A 21,669-nucleotide genomic window follows, 5' to 3' on the forward strand; every position below is an offset into this window, starting at 1 on the left:
GTTCAAACCCACCAGCCACTCCTCGGAAGGAAGATTGGGCAATCTACTTCCGTAGTGATACTGCCTTGGAAACCCAAGGAGGGGTCACTATGAGTCGGGTCCAACTCGATGGCAAAGAACCACCACAACAGCTGTGATTAAAGCATTGGGCTGCTAACCAAAAGGTAGGTAGTTCAAACCCACCAGTTGCTCCATGAGAGAAAGATGAGGCACTCTACTTCCATAAAGATATACAACCTTGGAAACTCTACATGGAAGTTCTACTCTGTCCTATAGAGTCACTATGGGTATCAGAATTGATTCGATGGCAGTGGATTTGGGTTTTTTGAATGTTTACTAGATGAATGAATATGTGCACATGTGTGTACTCCTTTTGACGTAACTCAAAGTCCTATGGGAATTAAACAATTCTAAAGGATAAGGGAGGTAAGTGCCATTGAATCATCCTCATTTGTGATCTAAGATCTCTTCAGAACTTCATTTCTCTTTTCCTTATTTTCCTGCTGGTTTAATAGGAGCATCTTCATGCTAAGGAGGCCTCATGATCCATTTCCTTATTTTAAGAAGAACATGGGTATAATTCCTCTTAAAATAGGCAGGATCCCACCATGTTGTTGTTGTTAGGTGCTGTCGAGCATTACTGACTCATAACGACCCTATGCACAGCAAAATGAAACACCATCCAATCCCACACCAGCTCCATGATCCTTGCCATACTTGAGCCCATCGTCACAGTCACTGTGTCAATTCCTCTCATTGAAGGCCTTCCCCTCTTTTGTCAATCCTCCACCTTACCAAGCATGACATCCTTCTCCAGGGAATGGTTCCTTCTGACAACGTGACCAAATAGGTGAGACGAAATCTGGCTGTTCTCGCTTCAAAGGAGCATTTTGCTTGCACTTCCTGCAGGAAAGATCTCTTAGTTCTTTTAGCAGTCCATGGTACTTTTAGCATTCTTTGCCAGCACCACAACTCAAAAGCATCACATCTTCTTCGGTCAATTACTTTAGTGCAGGTTGGACTTCTTGAATGCCATCAGTTCTTGATCATATGCTACCCAGGGAAATGGTTGAACCATGACCAATTCTTTTTGTAACAGTGACTCTGTGTATTCCTTCCATCTTTTTTTTTTTTTTTTTTTGATGCTTCCTATGTTTTTCAATATTTTGCTCATAAAATTCTTCAACACTGCAACTCATGGCTTGAATTTTTTTTTCAGTTCTTTCAGCTTGAGAAATGCTGAGCATATTCTTCCTTTTTGGTTTTCTAACTTCAAATCTTTGTACACTTCATTATAATTCTTTATTTTGTTTTGTGGAGTTGCCCTTTGATATCTTCTGTTCAGCTCTTTCACTTCATCATTTCTTCTGTTTGCTTCAGCTACTCTGTGTGAAAGAGCAAGTTTCAGAGTCTCTTCTGACATCTGTCTTATCTTTCTTTCCTGTCTTTTTAATGGCCTTTTGCTTTCTTCATGTATGATGTCTTTTATGTTATCCAACAACTCATCTGGTCCTTGGTCAATAATATTCAACATGCCAAATCTATATTTGAGATGGTCTCTAAATTCAGGCTAGGAATGAAATGTTCTGAACCAGTTCTGAAACCCTGGGCTAAAGCAAATGACTGAACCAAAGTCACTTGACCCCTCTGTGCTTTGGTTCCCTCACTTTCAAAACAAGGGGGCTGTACTGAGTGATCTGCAGAGATTCTCTAGCTTTGACACTGTTTGCATCTCTGTATCTTTTCTTCATATATGGCTAATACAAGCAATTGTACAAAAATCCTTAAGGGATAGGCAAAGAATCCTACATATTTGCTTTGAGGAACAGAAAGAATTGATTTTAAACAATTGTAAAAGTCTAGGTTTTTCGGAGGCGGCATTGAATATAAAGTTCCCTGGGTGGAGCAAATGGTTTGCATTTGACTGCTAACCTAAATGTTGGTAGTTCAACCCCACTCAGCAGCACCATGGAAGAAAGGCCTGGTGATCTGCTTCTGTGAAGGTTACAGCCAAGAGAACTGTATGGGCCAGTTCTACTCAAACACACAGGGTCACCATGAGTCAGAACTGACTCAAAGGCAACAGGTTTGGTTTTAGTATTAAATACCAATATCCCACTATACTAGCTGCTGCTTCTGTTTTTATAGATCATCAATTTTCTGAAGCAATATGGACTTATGTTTTCTTTAAAATGTTGTATGACTCATTTGAGGTGACATTTTGATTTTCAGGCATAGGACTTGAATTATCAGGTGGCATAGTTTAGTTCAAAACATTTCATAAGTTTTTCAAGAACTGATATAAAGTTGATGTCAAACCACCAAAGATGATCCAAATAAAGTTGATCTGATATATTCACCTATCTTGGAAATTAATAAATATCACTATGTTTAGGTGGGGAGCTCTGGTAACGTAGTGCCTAAGGCACTTGACTACTAACCAGAGGGCTGGCGGTTCAAACCCACAAGCCACTCCTCGGAAGGAAGGTTGGGCAATCTACTTCTGTAGTGATACTGCCTCAGAAACCCAAGGAGGGGTCGCTATGAATTGGGTCCGACTCGACGGCACATAACGACAACATGTTTGGTTGATAACAAATAACTACCTGAATCAACGTAATTTCAGTTGGGTCCTGGCCCTTGGATCACATGGGCCTTCACCCAATGAAATGATTTGGAATTAACTCAGTGACACCAGAATGAGAAACAATAATTCAGAAATCATAAAATCATACCACAAATCAGAATTATTATCTGTTAAAAAACAAAGTTCTTGAGCTAGGTTTTGGTTATTAAAATATTTTTAAAGACCTAATAAATATACAATCCACACCTGCTTATAATCACAAAGGGAATTTTTAAAATCTAATTTTAATATGAAGAGATCATTTATCCATGCCTTATCCCCAAACAGTAATATTTAATTACTGAAGCAAAAGAATCAGTTATCCATCTGTCAATTGGTGACCAACAATATAACTTTAGTGTTTTCAAGAGTCAGGCCATTTTAATCCTCATTTTAAACAGCTAAACTAAGATTCCTGTTATCAGAAGGAGCAGTCTGCTGCTTGGGTCCACCCACATAGTAAGCACCTGCTTTCTCTGATCTGGAAGCAGATGGTATATCATAAAAGTAAAACCCACGGAAAATGATACAGAAAGGTACTCTCTTTAAAACCCTTTAGGAGATTCATTTTCCTAAAATCTAAACTTCTAAATGCACATGTCTTATATTAATAGCTTAGCTCAGAATTTGGGAACTAATGTACAGACATTAAAAAAAAAAAAGTTTTCTTAGACCGATTCATATGCATGTGTTCACATATTTCCATAGGATAGGAAAACAACCTTGAGCTTATAAGCCTATAGGGCAGGACAGTTCATATTTGAAATTCTAACAAGTACCCTAGGGTGCACTGGTGGTTCATTGGTAGAATCCATGCTTTCCATGTGAGAAACCCAAGTTTAGTTCCCAGCCAATGAACCTCATGTGTGGCTACCAAACAACTGGTAGTGGAAGCTTGCATGTTGCTGATATGATGCTGAACAGATTTCAATGGTGCTTCCAGACTAAGCCAAACTAAGAAGGCCCGCTGATCTACTTCCAGGAATCAGTCAATGAAAACTCTATGGCTCACAATGGCCCATGCCGGATCAAGCAGTGGGGGCCAGCATCTGGCACTAGTAATAAGTATTCTAAGTAGTAACTGCCATCCTAATCCTTCAATACTACCACTAATTAAAACTCTATTGATTCAGTCCCATTATTATAACTCTATGGCACTTACTCAATATATATTTGTAGAACTGGTAGACGAGCTAGGCTTTCGTAAGTTGGCCTCATAATATGCTTTCCATAAAAATCATGTAGGGTAGAGCTTCTGAAGCTTTAGGCATATCAGAATTCCCTGTAGGGCTTGTTAAAACACCAAGTTCTTGTTCTGACCCCTAGAGATTCTGATTTAGTTTGTCTACGCTGGGGCCTGAGAATATTAGTTTCAAATAAGCTCTAGGTGATGCTGATTCTTCCTGTCTGAGACCACACACATGTTGAGAATCACTGATGTAGGGTTTCCCTTTGGGTTGATAATATCATTCATGATTCTTTAGGCCTGCATTGGCTTCTCATTAAATAACCATTTTAGGCTGCACAGATTTGAAATGTGTCATTTACTTACACTCAGATGTTGTAGTTACATACAAAGATGCTTAATAAGCAGATGGACAGATCTGCTGAGGCGAGGATGCTTCACATTGTGAGTCAATTAGGGAGAATCAAGGAATGCATTCTCTTTGATTAACTGATATACAAATTCACATGTAACCAAGAGTTACTATAACATATGACCACCTTGGTGCAAATCCTACAAAAATGTCAGCTGAAACAGACTGATAATTATCTTATCCTTACTAATTTTATTTTAGAATTTAGAATTAGTCCTTAAAGATGCTAGATTCCACTATCTTACACCTACAAGCACACTCTAATTGTTTGAACTGATATGGAAGTTTAACAAAAGATTAGTATGAAGTAATTGAGTGATATTTAATATTGATATTGATATTCAACCCAGTTCTCCTATAATCACAACACTTGGTTAAAAAAAAAGAAACGAAGAAAGAAAGGAAAAACTCTACAGTATGACTCTGTTACGAAACAGTATCCTAACTTTTAAGATTTACTTCAAGTACACTTTGGAATGTAAACATACCTTATTTAACTTTACAAAATATTCCAGTCCAGCTTCCAAGGGATTTGTATCACAGTTCATCTGAAAGGGAAACACACATTTTAAATCTTAAATGAGTACAAATCATTTCAGTGACATCACTTTCATATATTGTTTTGTTGAGGGAAGAGAACACTTTTTTATTTTGTATTACAGATTCTGAAAAAAGAAAATTCTGGGCTGATCTTTACAATAATTTTTTAATTCCAAACTTCCAGTGTAGGCTTGCAACAAAAACTGTCATTTGGATATAAAATGGAAACTAAAATTTAGTTTATTTCCATGGGTCTTTTATTTTCATAAACATCTGAAGGATACCACAACATGATATTCTTTCCAGAAACAAAACTGTCACATGTTTAAATGTAATATATTTACAGAAATAGATTTTTAAAGCTATTAAGTAATGGACTTATTTTACAACTTGCCAAGAATCAAGATAACTGTGGGAAAAAGCAGAAGGTAGGAAAACAGTATCTACAAAGTACAAGAAAGGAAAAAAGAGAGAGATTTAATTTCAATCTTTTTAAACACACAGTTGAGTCATTAAGATACACTTCAAGTCAGAGCTAAAGTCAATATTGGGAAAAGACCTGAAGTAAAGGTGGTTGCTTGTTTAATTTTTGTTGGTATTCTGTTTTGCTCCAATTAAGAATTTAGAGAACTGATCTAAACCCCAGTTAAAATGCTAAATACTCAAACCTTTAAACACAACACAGCACTTACATAAATCAAAAGAGTAATATAATTAATTTTTACATAATATAAATTTTGTCTCATATCTCTTAATCAATATGAGCTATGAGCTACTCTAAAACTATTCTTTTCATGTTTCAAAATTTCCTCAGAAAACAAAAACAAAGCACAGAGGATTGCTGTAAAAACACTAGAGGGCTCTCTGACACCACCGGAAAATTGAAGGGAAGTCAGGACAGATGCTCTCTAGAAGAGGCCAGGAGAGGAGGATGCAAGAAAAATAGAAAACAGAAATGTCTAACCCCCAAGGGACTCCATCTGCTGCCTCAGTCCTTGAGGAGTGTGGGGACAGGCTGTTCTTTATTTAATTTTTTTAATCATAAAAATAAAAGCCATGGAAAAATGTATAGACAGCCCCCATCAGACCCTATTATTGTTGCTGCTTTTCACTGCTCTGGAGTCAGCCACACTTCATGGTGACCTCATGCACAACAGAATGAATGCTGACTTTCTTCCTCATGTGTCTTAGTCTGGAAGTTCTGCTGAAACCTGTTCAGCATCATAACAATTCATAGGCCTCCGCTGACAGGTGGGTGGTGGCTCAAAGAGGTACACTGGCCAGGAATTGAACCCAGGCCTCCTACATGGAAGGCGAATCACCAATGCCCCATGTTTTCTGTTAATATCTTAGCTCAGAATTTGGGAACTGAAGTAAAGGCATTAAAAAAGGTTCATTTTCATCTGTTTACATATTTCTATGGGATGGGAAAACAGCTTCTAACTTATTTGCACCTAAAGCAGGCCTCATCTAAGGTCCAAATCATACACTGAGAATCCATAATACAGCATGTGTCCTATAGGTAAATAGACTTGCCCTCCCTCTTTCACTGGCCCCAGTAGTCTGCCCCCTTCCATAGCCCTCTCACTTGCTTCTGCCTATAGGCTAAATGCCCAAAGGGCCCTGTCAGGGCTTCCCACCCACTTTGCCCTCCCAGGTGCCAATTAAATGTCTTCTATTAGGAGCTCTGGTAGCATAGTGGCTAAAGCACTTGACTGCTAACCAGAAGGCTGGCGGTTCAAACCCACCAGCCACTCCTTGGAAGGAAGGTTGGGCAATCCTACTTCCGTAGTGATACTGCCTCGGAAATCCAAGGAGGGGTCACTATGAGTCGGGGCTGACTCGACGGTACATAACAACAACAACAACAATTATATGCCAGGCACTTTACAGACTATCTCTAATATCTATAGTAACTATGTAGGATGAATATTATTTCCATGTTATAGAAAAGGAAACACAGGTTTTAGAGGATAAGACCACATAGACAGTATGTGGTAGAGGATAAATCTAAATGCAAGAGTATCCACTCTGAGCTACACGTTCTTTCCCACTATCCCTTATGTCACCTCTCAGCCCCAAAACCGCAATGATTTCCAATGATTATGAAAAATAATGAGTCCAGAGCTAGTCTGGTATATTGGAGAGAAAATAGGAAAATAGGGTTTGAACCACAGTTTGGCCACTTACTATGTAACTTGGATTAAGTCGTTCACTGAATCTTAGTGTGAGTGTAAAATAGGGATAATGATAACTATCTTTTTGGGAGAGTTAAGAGGGTAAATGAGACCAGCTATATGAAAGTGTAATAAAGATAGAAACTCTTAGTGACCAATTGTTGTTGTTGTTGTTGTTATGTGCCGTCGAGTCGGCCCTGACTCATAGTGACCCCTCCTTGGGTTTCCGAGGCAGTATCACTACAGAAGTAGGATTGCCCAACCTTCCTTCCAAGAAGTGGCTGGTGGGTTTGAACCGCCAGCCTTCTGGTTAGCAGTCAAGTGCCTTAGGCACTATACTACCAGAGCTCCTTAGTGACCAATAGTAATCATTAATAATGGAAGAAGGCTAGACCAACACATCCTGGGCCACGACGTCTGCCCTAAGAAAGACACCTTAGTTTTTAATTCTCCAAAAAGTGCAAGATACAATGAAAATGAGGTAGCTACATGACAGAGGTGGAGAAAAGAATTTGAAAGGTGGTCCTCAGTCTTGTGTGGGGCAGGCAGCTCCTTGCTCTAAGCACACAGAAACAGCTGTTCAGTGCTCTTTGCCAAGTGGGAGGATTTAAGGCAGAATAAACACTATGTCAGAATTCCATTGAACTTTCAACTGGGAAAACAAGGAGAAAAACCACTTCCCTCAAATAAATAAAAAACCCAAGGAGGGTCACTATGAATCGGATCCGACTCAATGGCACATAGCAACACAACAATAATATATAATTTTTCCTACAGCCAGAGCCAACATTAATGCAGTTAAAAGTAGCCCTTAAATAAAAACCACATATAATAGCTATAAAATTTTGATTAAGATCCTAGAATTTCAAACCTCTGACCCCCAGGCTCTGAAAGCTTTCTCCAGTCTTAAAGCATTCATGGCATAGGTTCCAAAATTGTCAATTCCTTCCTCCTGGCCAGCATCCATGATAACGTCATAAAGAGCAGCAGAATCTTCTCTCCTGTGGTATAGCTCCCAGCCCAGCTCACCTGGAATAAACCCAGAGGTGCCACACCAGAGTAAGAACAATGATCACTAGGTCTAAAATGTATTAGCTAAAATATATAAAAGAAGGAGAGATTCCACTTATGTAACAAAGACATTGACAGTTTTTGAAACACTAGTTCATAAAAAGATGCAACAAAATCCCACTGCAAAGTAGCCTGTACTAGCACAGATACGTGTATTTGTGCCCAGTCTTGACACACAAAGACCGCACTGCAGGAGTTAATTGCCCTTAAGCCAGCTTCATAATGAAGCTTGACTATTTTCAGGGATAACCATGTTGGGTTCATAATTAGAATGGGCACAGTTTATCAAGGTAATGGGATAATCAGTTCAAGTTTTAGATACCCTAATCCCCACTCCCTTGTCCAAAAATAACAAGGTTTGAAAATATAGTCAACTGACAATTAATTATTCAAGGACCTCTGGGGGCCAAGTGGTTAAAGCATTTGCCTAAGTGAAAGGTCATAGGTTCCCAGCTCTGAGGGAGAAAGATGAGGCAGTCTACTTCTATAAAGGTTTACAGCCTTGGAAACCCAAGGGGGCAGGTCTACTCTATTCTATAGGGTCTCTATGAGTCACAGTCGACTTGATGGCAGTCTTTTTGTTTGTTTGTTTGTTTTTGTTTTGATTTGCAGAAAGACATTCTAAGTAACACATCATTTTTTTTTTTTTTTTGGACAATTAACTCTGTATGATCTTCATTGTGGGGTAGCCATAATCTGTGAGTTCTTCCATTTCCCTACCTGCTAGTCATTTCATTCACTGTAAGCATGTTGGGCACAAATCAAAGGAAATGAACCCCAAACAGTCTTGCTTATTTTTTGTTCAGAACACATTTTGCTGGGATTGGGTAGGGAAAAGGAAGGAAGAATTGTAGAATGATAGCCCAGGGAAGAGCTATGGCATTTAATACTAAGAGTTCTGTTGGCTTCCCAACACTGAGGGCCTGATGGTAAAATGCTTTTCCAGGACACAGTCAGAACATGGGCAACATGTAATTGTTGAACAGATGCTTAGGCACCAAGTACTCTTTCTATAAAGGAGCAAGGAAGTCTAGAAGAGATTAGAAGTGAGCCCCAGAGCACCAATGGGGAACTTAAGAGCATTAATTCATCTCTGTATCAAATACCTACTATATGTCAGGTTAGGCAATATAAGAAGACTTCCCTAATGAACTTACAGTTTTGAAGAGAAGATGGTTAGTGGTAATGACCAAGAAAGGTCCTCATACAGTGCTATGGGAGGCCATTTTGAAAGTTCCCAGGTTCAAACCCACCAGCCACTCCTCAGAAGGAAGGTTGGGCAATCTACCTCCCTAGTCATCCTGCCTCGGAAACCCAAGGAGGGGTCGCTATGAGTCAGGTCTGACTCCATGGCACATAACATCAACAGGTGGAATCTGCTGACATGAATATTCTGTCAGCCTTCAAACTATTCCAACAGTCTGTATTTTCCTACTTTCTTATCTACCCTTTCAAATAATAAGCAAATATGGAAACGGACCAACATCTGGAAATTTGTGGAATAACTCGTACAGATTCGGAGTGAATAGACAATATTGCCCTAAGAGCTGGGTAGAAGAAATCTTTCTCCAAAGTACACTGATAAAAGTGAATACATGTGTGTATGTATGTATTTCTGGCATCTTCCTTCAGATTTTAGAGACTTACTCGAGGTTGTTGTTCTGACTCATAGCAACCCTATACACAACAAAACAAAACACTGCCTGGTCCTGTGCCATCCTCACAATCATTTCTATGTTTGAGCCCATTGTTGCAGCCACTGTGTCAATCCACTTACCAGTATAAGATATCCTAATAGCAGTAACAGGAATGTTGGAAATCTTTAACGACTTGGTTTGAAGAAACTTGAAAACATCATCCCTAAGATCTTCAGAGGTGAGTTTCTGAAGAACCTTTCTTGCCTGTGGTCCTGCAACTCCAATGACTCCAAGTTCATCAGTTATGTTTCTAATTTCAACATCATATCCACCTTTCACTGACTCTTCTTCAATCCATCTGCATTAGAGTCATAAACACTGTGTTAAATTCAGGGCTTTGAAATTCATTGAAGGTTTGACTCCCTGCTGAGAATTTGCATTTCTGGTAGTCTACTTCCGTAGTGATACTACCTCGGAAACCCAAGGAGGGGTCGCTATGAGTTGGGTCTGACTCGATGGCAAACAACAACAACCCCAGATAAACTGAATCGGAATCTATAGTCTAACAAGATTCCTAGGTAAGTCTTATGTATTCCTTGTTAAAATGTAGCTCTTATGAAAATGTAGATTCTGATTCAGTATGTCTGGGGTGGAAATGAAAGTTCTTAGGAGGGGGTCCAACCAGACCAAACCGGTTCAAAGCCCTGGTTAAGCCTTGTTTGAAAAATGCATTGTGGTAACATTATCTCACTGAAGATTTGCTCTATGTCTAGAATTACAGAAAAGTCCCCAGAACGTCATTTTCTATAACCACCTAAATTTTAAAGTTAAAGGAAACTGAGTCTGACATGTTAAGTGATTTCCTTTAAAACACTGACTTATAAATAGAGGAGCAATTTTTCATAGTACAGAGGATCCTTCAATTTAAATGAATTTTGCCTCACAATTCTTTTAAATAGTGACATCCCTTCACATTTAAACTAAGTGATTCAATCTTCAAAAACTAATTTAAACCCAAATTTTCTGTAACACCTGTACACAGGAGGCATGCTTGCACTAATGAAGGTTAATAATGCACCTGCCACCAGACACAATTGCTTACTAAGGAGAAAGAAGGTGGGCATCTGAATCAAAAAGACTAGACTAAGCATATTACTTCAACCTCAGTTTCCTTAACTGAAAATGGGAATAATATTAATAATATTGCACAATATTAAGAAAATTAATTGATATAATGTGTAAAAGGGGTTGTGCCACATTGATGATGCTTAATAAATGGGAGTTTAATATTGGTAGAGCCAGTAAACTCTATGGGTGGATTACTTAGGGGGGTGGGAGGGAAGAAGAACACTTCTTTCAAATGTTTTCTTATAAAAAACATGAAGTTTATTTGAAAAGGTAAGATTTAAGAAGTAAAGTTCTACTTCTAAGAACTGATAAAAGAAAAACTCCATGTAAGACTGAGTCAATATATAATACATACAAAATTTTATTATTAGATGAGTACTTACCTAAGATCATGAAGTTCTGATCCAGAACCAGTTATTAATAGAAACTCCCCAGGGGACTGGTGAGAAATAGTCAGCTCAGCATACACTCGACCTTTTGGTGTTAACATGTGACTTACATTTGTAAAACCCACCTACACAAATAGATTTAAAATTATCTCAGGATGAAACAAATATCTTACAGGTCCTTTTAATACAACATGGAAATAAAAATGAAAAGCATCTAAATCTTATCATTGCTATCAATTGTATTAATTACTTGTAACTCTACTAAACCTAAACTCAAGACTAATTCTGAAGTTCTTACTTTAAATGATTACTTCATTGTAGACAGTTTTAAGTTTCCATTGACATAGTTAAGCAAAGTTATAAGGTCCTTGGATGATAATTTACTCAACAAAAAATTAAAGTTAAAAATTAGCTATTTTCTTCATTAAAGAGAAATTTTAATGTTCATACAGAAATCATTAAGAGGACTAAAATACTGATTTTTCCTTTTAAGTGAGAGGACAAAGAATTAAATAGGCCACAATCCTGGACCTTGTGTCCCAACAAGGCTATTTACCTTTGGAATGACATTTGCAAAGAGGTAGTCCAACAGTTTAACTGAGTCCTGGCCTTTAATGTTAAACTTGCCGAAGGGTGACAGGTCAATCACCCCTACTCTTTGCATAACCTGTTTATACTCAGAACCCACAGGCTCAAACCAGTTTGTGCGGCGAAAACTTGGCCTGAAACACAACGGTTAATGTTATAAAACAACCGCTATTCCAGAAAATTACAGAATCAAAAATGTTTAAATATTGCTGTTCATCTAGAAAATCCTATTTGAAAAAACAACATGCAACCTAAAATTCTGTTTTGCACTTAGCCTTTTAATTAACTCATCTATCCCTTTGACCTATGTCATGTGAATAAAGTATTAACTAACCAGAAAATAAGATAGAAAACATGGACTCCCAGATCTGGAAAGGAACTTAAAAGTTATCCAGCCTAGTGGTTTTCAACCCTGGTAACATACTAGAATTACTGAGGGAGTATTTTTTAAACATACCAATGGTTGGGCCTGTAGCTGTTGCTATTGAGTAGACTCCAACTAACAGTGACCATATGTAGGACAAGGTAGAACTGCCCCATAGGTTTTACAAGGCTGTAATCTTTACAGAACCAGACTGCCACATCTTTTTCCAACTGTAGACTAATTAAATCAGAATAGCTGAGGAGTGGAGCTTCTCAGGTGATATTAGTATGCTGCCAGGATTGTGAACCACTTACCTAGCTCAGCGGTTCTCAAGTTTTAATGCCCATGTAAGTCATTTTCACTTATAAGATGCAGGTTCTGATTCAGTAGATCTCAGGTAGGGGCTGCTAGTCTGCCTTCTAACAGGCTCCCTGGTGATGCCAAAGCTGTTGGTCCACACCTTGAATAAGCAAGGATCTGGCCCAACATCTTCATTTTTCGAGAAATGACATAAAGTGACTTGCTCAAACCTTTGCATTAATTAATAATAGAGGTGGACCTGGAACAAAGGTCTTTTCTGCCTTCTAAACTGGCCTTCTAATGTGGTATTTTAACTTGAGAGAAAGATACTAAGTCTGTAAAATGAGTTTTCTATAGTTTAATCATTAAATCTGTAGAAGAAACTTAGGCTAGATCTACATAGCACAAGGTGAAAAATAGATCCGTAATTTATGTGAGTCATTTAGAAAAAACAAGCCAATATTTTTCCACCAAACAATTTAGATTGACTGCCTATACAGCCTAAATTCATTTACCAATACCTGGCCTTCTACTATTCTTAGAATCATTTAGATCTAGTCTTAAGTAGATATCAAAACCTAATTAAATAACCAGAATGACATTTCAAAAATGGTAACTTAATTTCTAGATTTGCTATTTTTTTCTCTTGGTTTATGGATTCCCATGAGGAAAAAAATATATGATCACTCTCAATGCCAAGTACAACAACAGCATGTAGCAGTTCAGAGGAATTTAGAGAATTATTTAGTGGGATGTTTTATGCTTTTGCTTAACCTGAAATACTGAGTAAATGGTCTTTCCCCTAATTTATCAAATGTGCATATAATTAGTATTACTCAGTGCATACTAACTGGAAAGCAGTTACTCTGAGCTATTCCATGATAAACAGAAAACTGGAAAAATCCAGGCATTTTTCATTTGGTGGTTGTATACTGTGTGATTCAACCAAGCACAGAAAACCATGGTGAAACTCTAGAAGCCACATGGGGTGTTGGATGGGGTGAGGAGGGTTTCTCTGAGCTTCTGGTAAATGCCACACTGAAGAGGATTCACTAGGGCTGGCTCTAGGACTCATGGGTCATGTAGGAACACTGGATGTGGAGGAATGTCCTGGGTGACAGCCAATGTCACGTGGACTAGACTAACGTCTCCACTGTCAGAAAATAATTTTTGTACCAAAGGCTCAATGCTCCTTGTAATGGGGTGGAAGGAGGAAGAAGCATGAGAAATTCCACTTCTCTAATTTCCCTTTGGGAGCTCTGGTGGCATAGTGCCTAAGGCATTTGACTGCTAACCAGAGGCTGGCAGTTCAAACCTATCAGCCACTCCTTGGAAGGAAGACTGGCCAATCTACTTCCATAGTGATGCTGTCTTGGAAACCCAAGGAGGAGTAGCTATGAGTTGGATCTGACTCAACAGCAGTGAGTTTGGTTTTTGTTTTTGGATTTCCCTTCACTCCACTTTGGTCGCTTTACTCTGTAATCAGAACCACACACCAAGTTAAGTCCTTCACTTACTTATATTGAGTGTCTTGCCCTGGTTTGTAGAACCAGTGTGGCTGCTCCCAGCCTGCATGGAACCCCATGGAACACTTAGACTTCAGGATATTGTAGAGCCCACTGATACGCTCAGTTGGCCTCCCGGCAAACCGTTCTTCTTTAGGATAACCAACTGAAAACGGATAATCGGCATTCTCAATAAAAACACTTTGGAAGGGTTCAGAAAGTGAAAAATATAGTATTTAAATTCCAGAAGGATAGTTACAGGCAGTAAATTTATGTAAAAGACAAAGCTGTCATTTAACTGAAGACAAAGCAAAAATATATTAAAAATTTTAAATTAGTGATGAACTCCACATTAAATATATACATTCATATATAGTCCTTGTTGTGTCTCAGAGCTACAATGCCTCTTAAAATCCCTAACAACACCTCCCCCAGTGAACAGAATAAAGAGCATCTAAAATCAGACATACTGCAAATCGATTCTGTAAACACTTTCAGATAATGGTAAATTTGCTTTTTACCAATATTGTTGAATCCATATGACTCTCTGGCTTTTGCCTTAGTGTACTGAGTTGTTGTCCATTTTCCATAGCGATTGGGATCCAATTCTATCAGATCAAAAGAAGGTTCTCCATGCAGAATCCAGTCACTGAGATATTTCCCTACCCCACCAGCATGGATGATGCCATATCTTTCAAATACAAAGATAAATATTCTGTTACAAACACATGTTATTTTCAAATAATGACATATGTCCAAATATTTTGCAGGGCCTTAAAGAGTGTTCTATGTTATTCAGAACACACAATTGACATGCTCTTTTATGGTATACTTTTTTTTTTCCTCAAAAACTACATTTTAGTCATCCAAATTAAACTTGCCCAACTTCATAGATAGTTTGTTGTGATAGTTTCAAGAGATGCATAACTTCACAAAAGCCTATGAATTTTAGCCAGTGAGGACACTCGCTTCAGCAAAACAGGGAGGGAAAAGTCGAAAACAGGCAGGTGTGGTTGATACCTTATCAACCCTTTTGGGGTATGATTGTCCTGACTGATAGGAAACTTAGTGGAAGAAATATGTGCACTGTAAAATAGAAAGTCTATCTTTTCTCAGACTCATTTAGCTCTAACCTCCTTCAGTGATGACCTCTATGCAAAGATCTTGGGTCAGTATCTTACACACATTCAGACAAAGAGCCCCTCCCCCAGGGACCCATGGAAAAGAACACTGGCCCATATATTTTGTAACTCATGGGTCACTTGGTGGGAAGGTGGGCTTGTTTTGGTGAGCTTCAGAACCAAGTACATGACTTCCCCTTGATATCAGAAAGAAGGGATCACAATTTTACTTTGGCCTTACATAGTCCTATCTACTAACTCTTGTCTAATGAATATGGCCTTAAGTCAAGAGAAGCTTCTGAGGAGTTGAGTGAGCAGGGAATCTTGGGGGAAGAACCATGAAAAGGGGCTAGCCACATGAATGGACACCAAGATACCAAAAAATAATAATAATAAAAAAAATACCATACCCCAAACCATAGCAACTTAACAGTCAGGATCCTAGCTTCTAAAAGGTTGGGAGAACCTTAAGACTGGAAGTGTTAACTAATTTTTCCCACAGCAACATACCAGTTTTGCTATGTTACAAAAATGAAGACCTAGATTTGCTATAAGCATAATTCTGAAGAAGGAAAAATGGTATCGATTTATACTTCTCTGGGTAGTTTAAAAAAGAAACATGGATCATCCAAATTATTCACAATCTCTCTGAATTTCAAAAAGGCAATAAAAATTAAGTACATGCTTGATCATGTTTATTAAGAGCAGCACATTCATTTAACCAGGTCCATCATATGCTACAAAAGTTATCATTATTGAAGATTATAAATACTATGTACAATATTTGAAGCTGTATAAAGTTTTACTGACACTTATTGAGTGCTTATCACTTACAAGACATTGTTTCTACACACCTATCATGTACTAAATAATTTATTTTTAACAACCTAATTTCACCAATGAGAAAATTAACCTCATTTTACAAATAAGAAAACCCAGGTTAAAAAAAGTAATAGAAACCAACAGCAGATTCAAGATACAAATCCAGTTACCTGATGCCAGAGTGTATATTCCTTATTATTGGAAGTTATATATCATCAATGGTTCTTAACCTGTTTGCAGCTAAGACACACATGACAGATACTGCCTGCTTCCATAACAGACTCCCTGGTTATAGCCAAGGCAGTAATTCAATTTCCTGTGGTCTAGCTGTTACACCTCTGTATCCTTTCCTTTTTAACATGAATATGAGCAAGCACATAGGGGCAGAATGTTGTTATTTGAGAATAATCCTGAATGAAATTTAATTTATTTTTCAAAATTAAATCTTTTACAAATTTCAGCTCTCTGACCACTAACAAACTACATGTAAAATGCCATACAACTAAGAGTTAATGACACATCTATTGAGAACCCATGACTTAGTAGTTAAAAGCATAAAAGCATAAGAGAGACCTTAGTATTATTCTGGTTCTGCCACTATTAGCTGTATGACTTTGAGCAAATTTTGTAATCTCTGTTAGATTTAGTCTCCTCATCTGTATACTTTCTTTATGGTGTTGGTGGAGAATTAATAGATATCACACTCATAAAACACTCAGTACATTTCCCAGCAAAAAAAAAAAAAAAAACAACTCACTGCCATCGAGTCGATTCTGACTCATAGAAACCCCCATTGGGTTCCTGGATGGTGAATCTTTATGGAAGTAGATTGCCCCATCTTGCTTCCACAGCGTGGCTGGTGGGTTTGAATCACCAACCTTCTGGTTACCACTCATATGCCTTAGACACTGTGCCACCAGAGCTCCAGCACATAGTAGGTGAGAAACACAGGGTAGTTATTGGATCCTTGTATAATCAACATCAGTGTATGCCTATGAGTGATTTATACATAGGATTTTAATAAGGAGGTAATATATGAGGAGAGCAGAGCTGGGTTCCTCTTCTGTCTCTAGCATTCATTTGCAGAACCAGATTTTTCTAAATGGCCACAGGCTGCTATACTCTTTGACTGTTTGTGTCTCTTTTTAGGGTTACTCTGCTAAAGTGTCAGATGTTACATTTTATAGCACTTTATTCTCTTTAAATTTGAGGTTTATAATCTGTTCTAAATCAAGAAAACCAGATACAATTCATTATAGTTGAGACACTTTATAAAATACTTATTACATACTGGACACTGAGAAGCAGAAAATCAAACCTGTTAGAACTGTAAGCCCCCCCCAAAAAAAATGTAGAACTCTTTTGGCATAGGGTATCCGTAAGGTACATGAGCACTGGCAATTTGCAAATGCCTATTTAATGGAATGACTGTACCACAATCAGAAACAATATTGAAGAAGTACAGATTCCTGGGCCACTCTCCACACTACTGAATCAGAATCCCTTGGAGTGGTGTCTGGAAATCTGTTTGTTTGTTTTCAACAATCAGCAGATCTTTTGTAGGTTCTAGTGGTGGAAATCTACCAATTGTTGTCTGTCAATTTGTCACACTGTGGTGTTTGCATGTAGCTGTGATGCTGGAAGCTATACTGATGGTATTTCAAGTACCAGCAGGGTCACCCATGGTGGACAGGTTTCAGTGGAGCTTTCAGGCTAAGACAGCCTCAGAAGAAGGACCTGGAAATCTATTACTAAAAAAAATTGGCCAGTGAAAACCTTATGTATAGCAGAGGAACACTGATACAGTGCCAGAAGATGAGACCCTTAGGTTGGAAGTCACTCAAGACAGAGCTGTGAAAGAGCTGCCTCCTCAAAGTAAAGTCAATCTTAATGATGTGGACGGAGTAAAGTTTTCAGGACTTTCATTTGCTGATGTGGCATGACTCAAAAACAGAAGAAACAGCTGCTAATAGCCATTAATGCTAGGAATTGGGGAGTATAAAAAGTATGAATCTAGGAAAACTGGAAGTCATAAAAAATGAAACGAAACACATAAAGATTGATATTGTAGGCATTAGTGGACTGGTATTGGCCATTTTGAATAAGACTGGTACTGGCCATTTTGAATAAGATAATCATATAGTCTACTATGCTGGGAATGACAAAATGGAAGAGGAATGGTATCACATTCATCGTCCAGAATATTTCAAGATTTATCCTGAAGTAACTGCTGTCAATGATAGTATAATATGTATATGAACACAAGGAAGACCTGTTAATATGGTTATTATTCAAATATATGCACCAATCACTAATGCCAAAGCTGAAGAAATTGAAGATTTTTGCCAACTTCTGCAGTCTGAAATTGATCAGACATACAATCAAGATGTATTGATAATATTATTGGTGATTGGAATGTGAAAGTTGGGAGCAAAGAAGGATCGATAGGTAGAAAATAAGGCCTTGGTGATAGAAACAATGCCAGAGATCTCATGAAAGAATTTTGCAAGCTGAATGACTTATTGCAAATACTTTTTTTCAGCAATATAAATGGCTACTATACTTGTGGACTTTGCAAGACAGAATACACAGGAAACAAATTGACTACATCTGTGGAAAGAGAAGTGGGGAAGCTAATACATCAGTCAAAACAAGATCAGGATTTGACTATGGAACACACCATCAATTGCTCATATGCCAGTTCTAGGTGAAGCTGAAGAAAATGAAATCAAGTCCATGACAGCCAAAATATGACCTTGATTATATCTCACCTGAATTTAGAGACCATCTTAACAATAGATTTGACTCATTGAATACCAACAAGTTGTAGGATTACATCAAGGACATCATACATGAAGGAGCAAAAGGTCATTAAAAATACAGGAAAGAAAGAAAAGACCAAAATGCATGTCAGAAGAGACTCTGAAACTTGCTCTTGAGTATAGAGTAGCTAAAGTGAATGGACAAAATGATGAAATAAAAAAGCTGAACAGGAGATCTCAAAGATAGCTCAAGATGACACAGTAGAAGACATAAAATGTGCAATAAGGTAGAATCAGAAAACCAAAAGGGAAGAACACTCTAGGTATTTCTCAAGTTGAAGAAAAATTTCAAGCCTTGAGCTACAATACTGAAAGATTCCATGGGCAAAATCACATGGGTAGAAATAAAACATAGATGAGATGTAGACGATGAAAAGCGTTCAAGTGACTAACATGTGGATGGGATTCTGTTTATTAATACTTAGATAATTCTGCTATTCAGCCAGGTATGGTAAACACTGGTATCCAGAACCAAGGAATGGGTACAGTGATAAAAGACAAGGATGATATTCCTAAAAGGAATGTGGGTATTATAACATATTGCTTAAGAAATATTTTAGAAACCTCAACAACTAAATAATAGAGAAGTCTTTTTGTCTCAGACCAAATCTGTTAAAAAGGGTGAGGCACTTCTCCCCCCATATTTTCCCTATTTTTCCCTGTCCTCTTCCACTCAGCTCCCAGTGCCTTAGAATCTCAAACAATTACCCAGAGCATTCAGTTCAAGAGTCTAACACCAGCCCAATGCAAGTATTTATCGTACCTAAGTAATATGTAGCCAGTGTTCTAAAGGAAGTAACTTCTTAACTTAGCAATCAGTTGATAGTGTTTCATTAAAGTATAATTAAGCCAGAGACATTGTCAGTTTATTCACAATTCAGAGCATGTCAGTAATCTGCAAATAAATGTTGACTGAATTAATAAATGTGTTGTTAAAGTCAATTGTAATCCATATCTTCTACAAGGATATTAAGTCTATTTAATGGGGGGAAAAAAAGAGCTTGTTCAATAAATGGTGTTTGGAAAATTGGATTTCCACATGCAGAAGAATGAATCAGGACTCATGCCTCATACCATACACAGAAACCAATTGAAAATGGATCAAGGACCTAAATGTAAAAATTAAAATCATAAGATTCTTAGAAGAAAATGTAAGGACATGGCTGTGGAACTTTTTGCTTAAAGACAGATTATCAGATATGATGACAAAAGCTAGAGCAGCAAAAGACAAAATCTATAGACGAGGGAACTCATAAAAATGAAATACTTTTGTACATCAAGGGATTTTATCAACAAAGTGAAAAGACAACCTAAAGGGACTTCCAGTAAGATGGTGGAATAGGCAGACAAGCTACACAGATGCTCTTCAACAAAGAAAAGAGAAACCAATTGACAGAAATACAGAAGATAATCCTGGAGCCCTGAGTGTTGAAAGGAAGTATACAGAAGTAGATTAGGCACCAACTAGTGGAAAACCTTGAATGAAAACAGGACCTAAGATTGGCTCTGTTTGCCAAGGACAGTAGGGATACACAGGAGGCTGACAATGGAAAAGGAGACAGGTGGTGAGTGTAGAAGTGCTGTCAACTAGCAAATAGAAGAGCACAGCACAGCACCCTGCTTACGCAGATAAAATACAAATAAAACAAAGAAAATGAAAATTGTGGGCAAGTCACTTCAACATACAATTACAAATATAAACACAAAAACATCACAAAGTCTCAGAGACAACAGAGCATGATAGTCCACACAAAGAAGCAAGATAAAGCAGGAGAAACAAGTGACCAGGAAACAGACCCGAAACACATTCTTGAGGAAGAAGCAGCATTGGAACTTCCTGATAGGAAATTCAAAAGAATGATACTGAGGTACCTTCAATGGATTGAGAGACAGATCAAGGAAAACACTGACAAAATGGAGGAAAACACAGAGAATACCCAGAACAATTTTGAAAGACAATACAAGAAAAAAATGACAAAACAAATGAAAAATTAGAAATGATACAAAATCTACACACAGAAATCCAGGAGCTTAATACTACATTTTCAGAAACAGATAACACATTTATTGGGCAAAGGAGTAGAATTGAATCAATGGAAGACAGAACTAGTGAGATTAAAGGCAAATACCTGAACACTTCTTTGGAAAGGGATAAATCAGAAAAAATATAAAAATAAAATTAACAAAGCCTAAGTTTCATGTGGGATTCCATTAAAAGGAATAACCTACATGTAATCAGAATTCCAGAATAGGAAGAGACAAATAAAACCACAGAGAAAATTGTCGAAGAACTGTTGGAAGAGAATTTTCTTGGTATGATGAAAGATGAGAATATATCCATTCAAGTAGTCCAGTGAACCCCAAACAGGATAGACCCCAAAAGAAAATCACCAAGACATATCATCATCAAAGTCACCAAAACCAAAGACAAAGAAAAAATCCTGAAAGCAGCATGGGGAAAATGAAGAGTTACCTACAAGGGGCAACCAATAAGACTAAGCTCAGATGTCTCAGCAGAAACTGTGCAGGTGAGAAGACAATGCAATGGTGTATATAAAACCCTGAAAAAGAAAAACTTCCAACCAAGAATTATATACCCAGCAAAATCGTCCCTCAAATATAATGGTGAAAATAGACATTTCCAGATAAGCAGAAATTAAGAGAATTTGTTAAAACCAGCCCAACCTTACAAGAGATGCTAAAGGGAGTCTTTTAGACAGAAAAGCAAAAACAGGCAACAACAACTGACCATTAACACACATGATGATATAACCCAGAAACCAACCCAGCTGTGGGAGTATCCAAAGTAAATAAGCCTACAAGATTGTAAACAGGGAACCAGAGACATCAATTGACAAATGAAGACAACTACAAACCAAAAAGAGGGGGGAAAATGTGTAGTTACAGAACTTCTAAATGGTAGGGAAGTCAAGACAACTACAAGATAGAACGGACTGTTCTAAACTTGGGAAGAAAAGTAT

At 37.7% G+C, this 21,669-nt stretch overlaps 1 protein-coding gene across 1 annotated transcript in view; it reads right to left on the minus strand.

Annotated features, from left to right (window-relative positions):
• Positions 1-21,669, minus strand: part of DMGDH (dimethylglycine dehydrogenase) — a 110,526-nt gene that overhangs the window by 28,488 nt on the left and 60,369 nt on the right. Inside the window, exons 8-14 of the mRNA XM_007943478.1 lie at positions 14,445-14,614; positions 13,936-14,089; positions 11,723-11,888; positions 11,161-11,291; positions 9,790-10,007; positions 7,813-7,970; positions 4,713-4,772 (exon numbers count right to left, since the gene is read on the minus strand). Of these exons, the coding sequence (XP_007941669.1) occupies positions 4,713-4,772; positions 7,813-7,970; positions 9,790-10,007; positions 11,161-11,291; positions 11,723-11,888; positions 13,936-14,089; positions 14,445-14,614 (1,057 nt within the window). The remainder of the gene's footprint in view (positions 1-4,712; positions 4,773-7,812; positions 7,971-9,789; positions 10,008-11,160; positions 11,292-11,722; positions 11,889-13,935; positions 14,090-14,444; positions 14,615-21,669) is intronic.

Source organism: Orycteropus afer, unplaced genomic scaffold (assembly GCF_000298275.1).
Source record: "Orycteropus afer afer isolate SDZICR_OR568_19922 unplaced genomic scaffold, OryAfe1.0 scaffold00107, whole genome shotgun sequence".
NCBI classification, from domain to species: Eukaryota; Metazoa; Chordata; class Mammalia; order Tubulidentata; family Orycteropodidae; genus Orycteropus; species Orycteropus afer.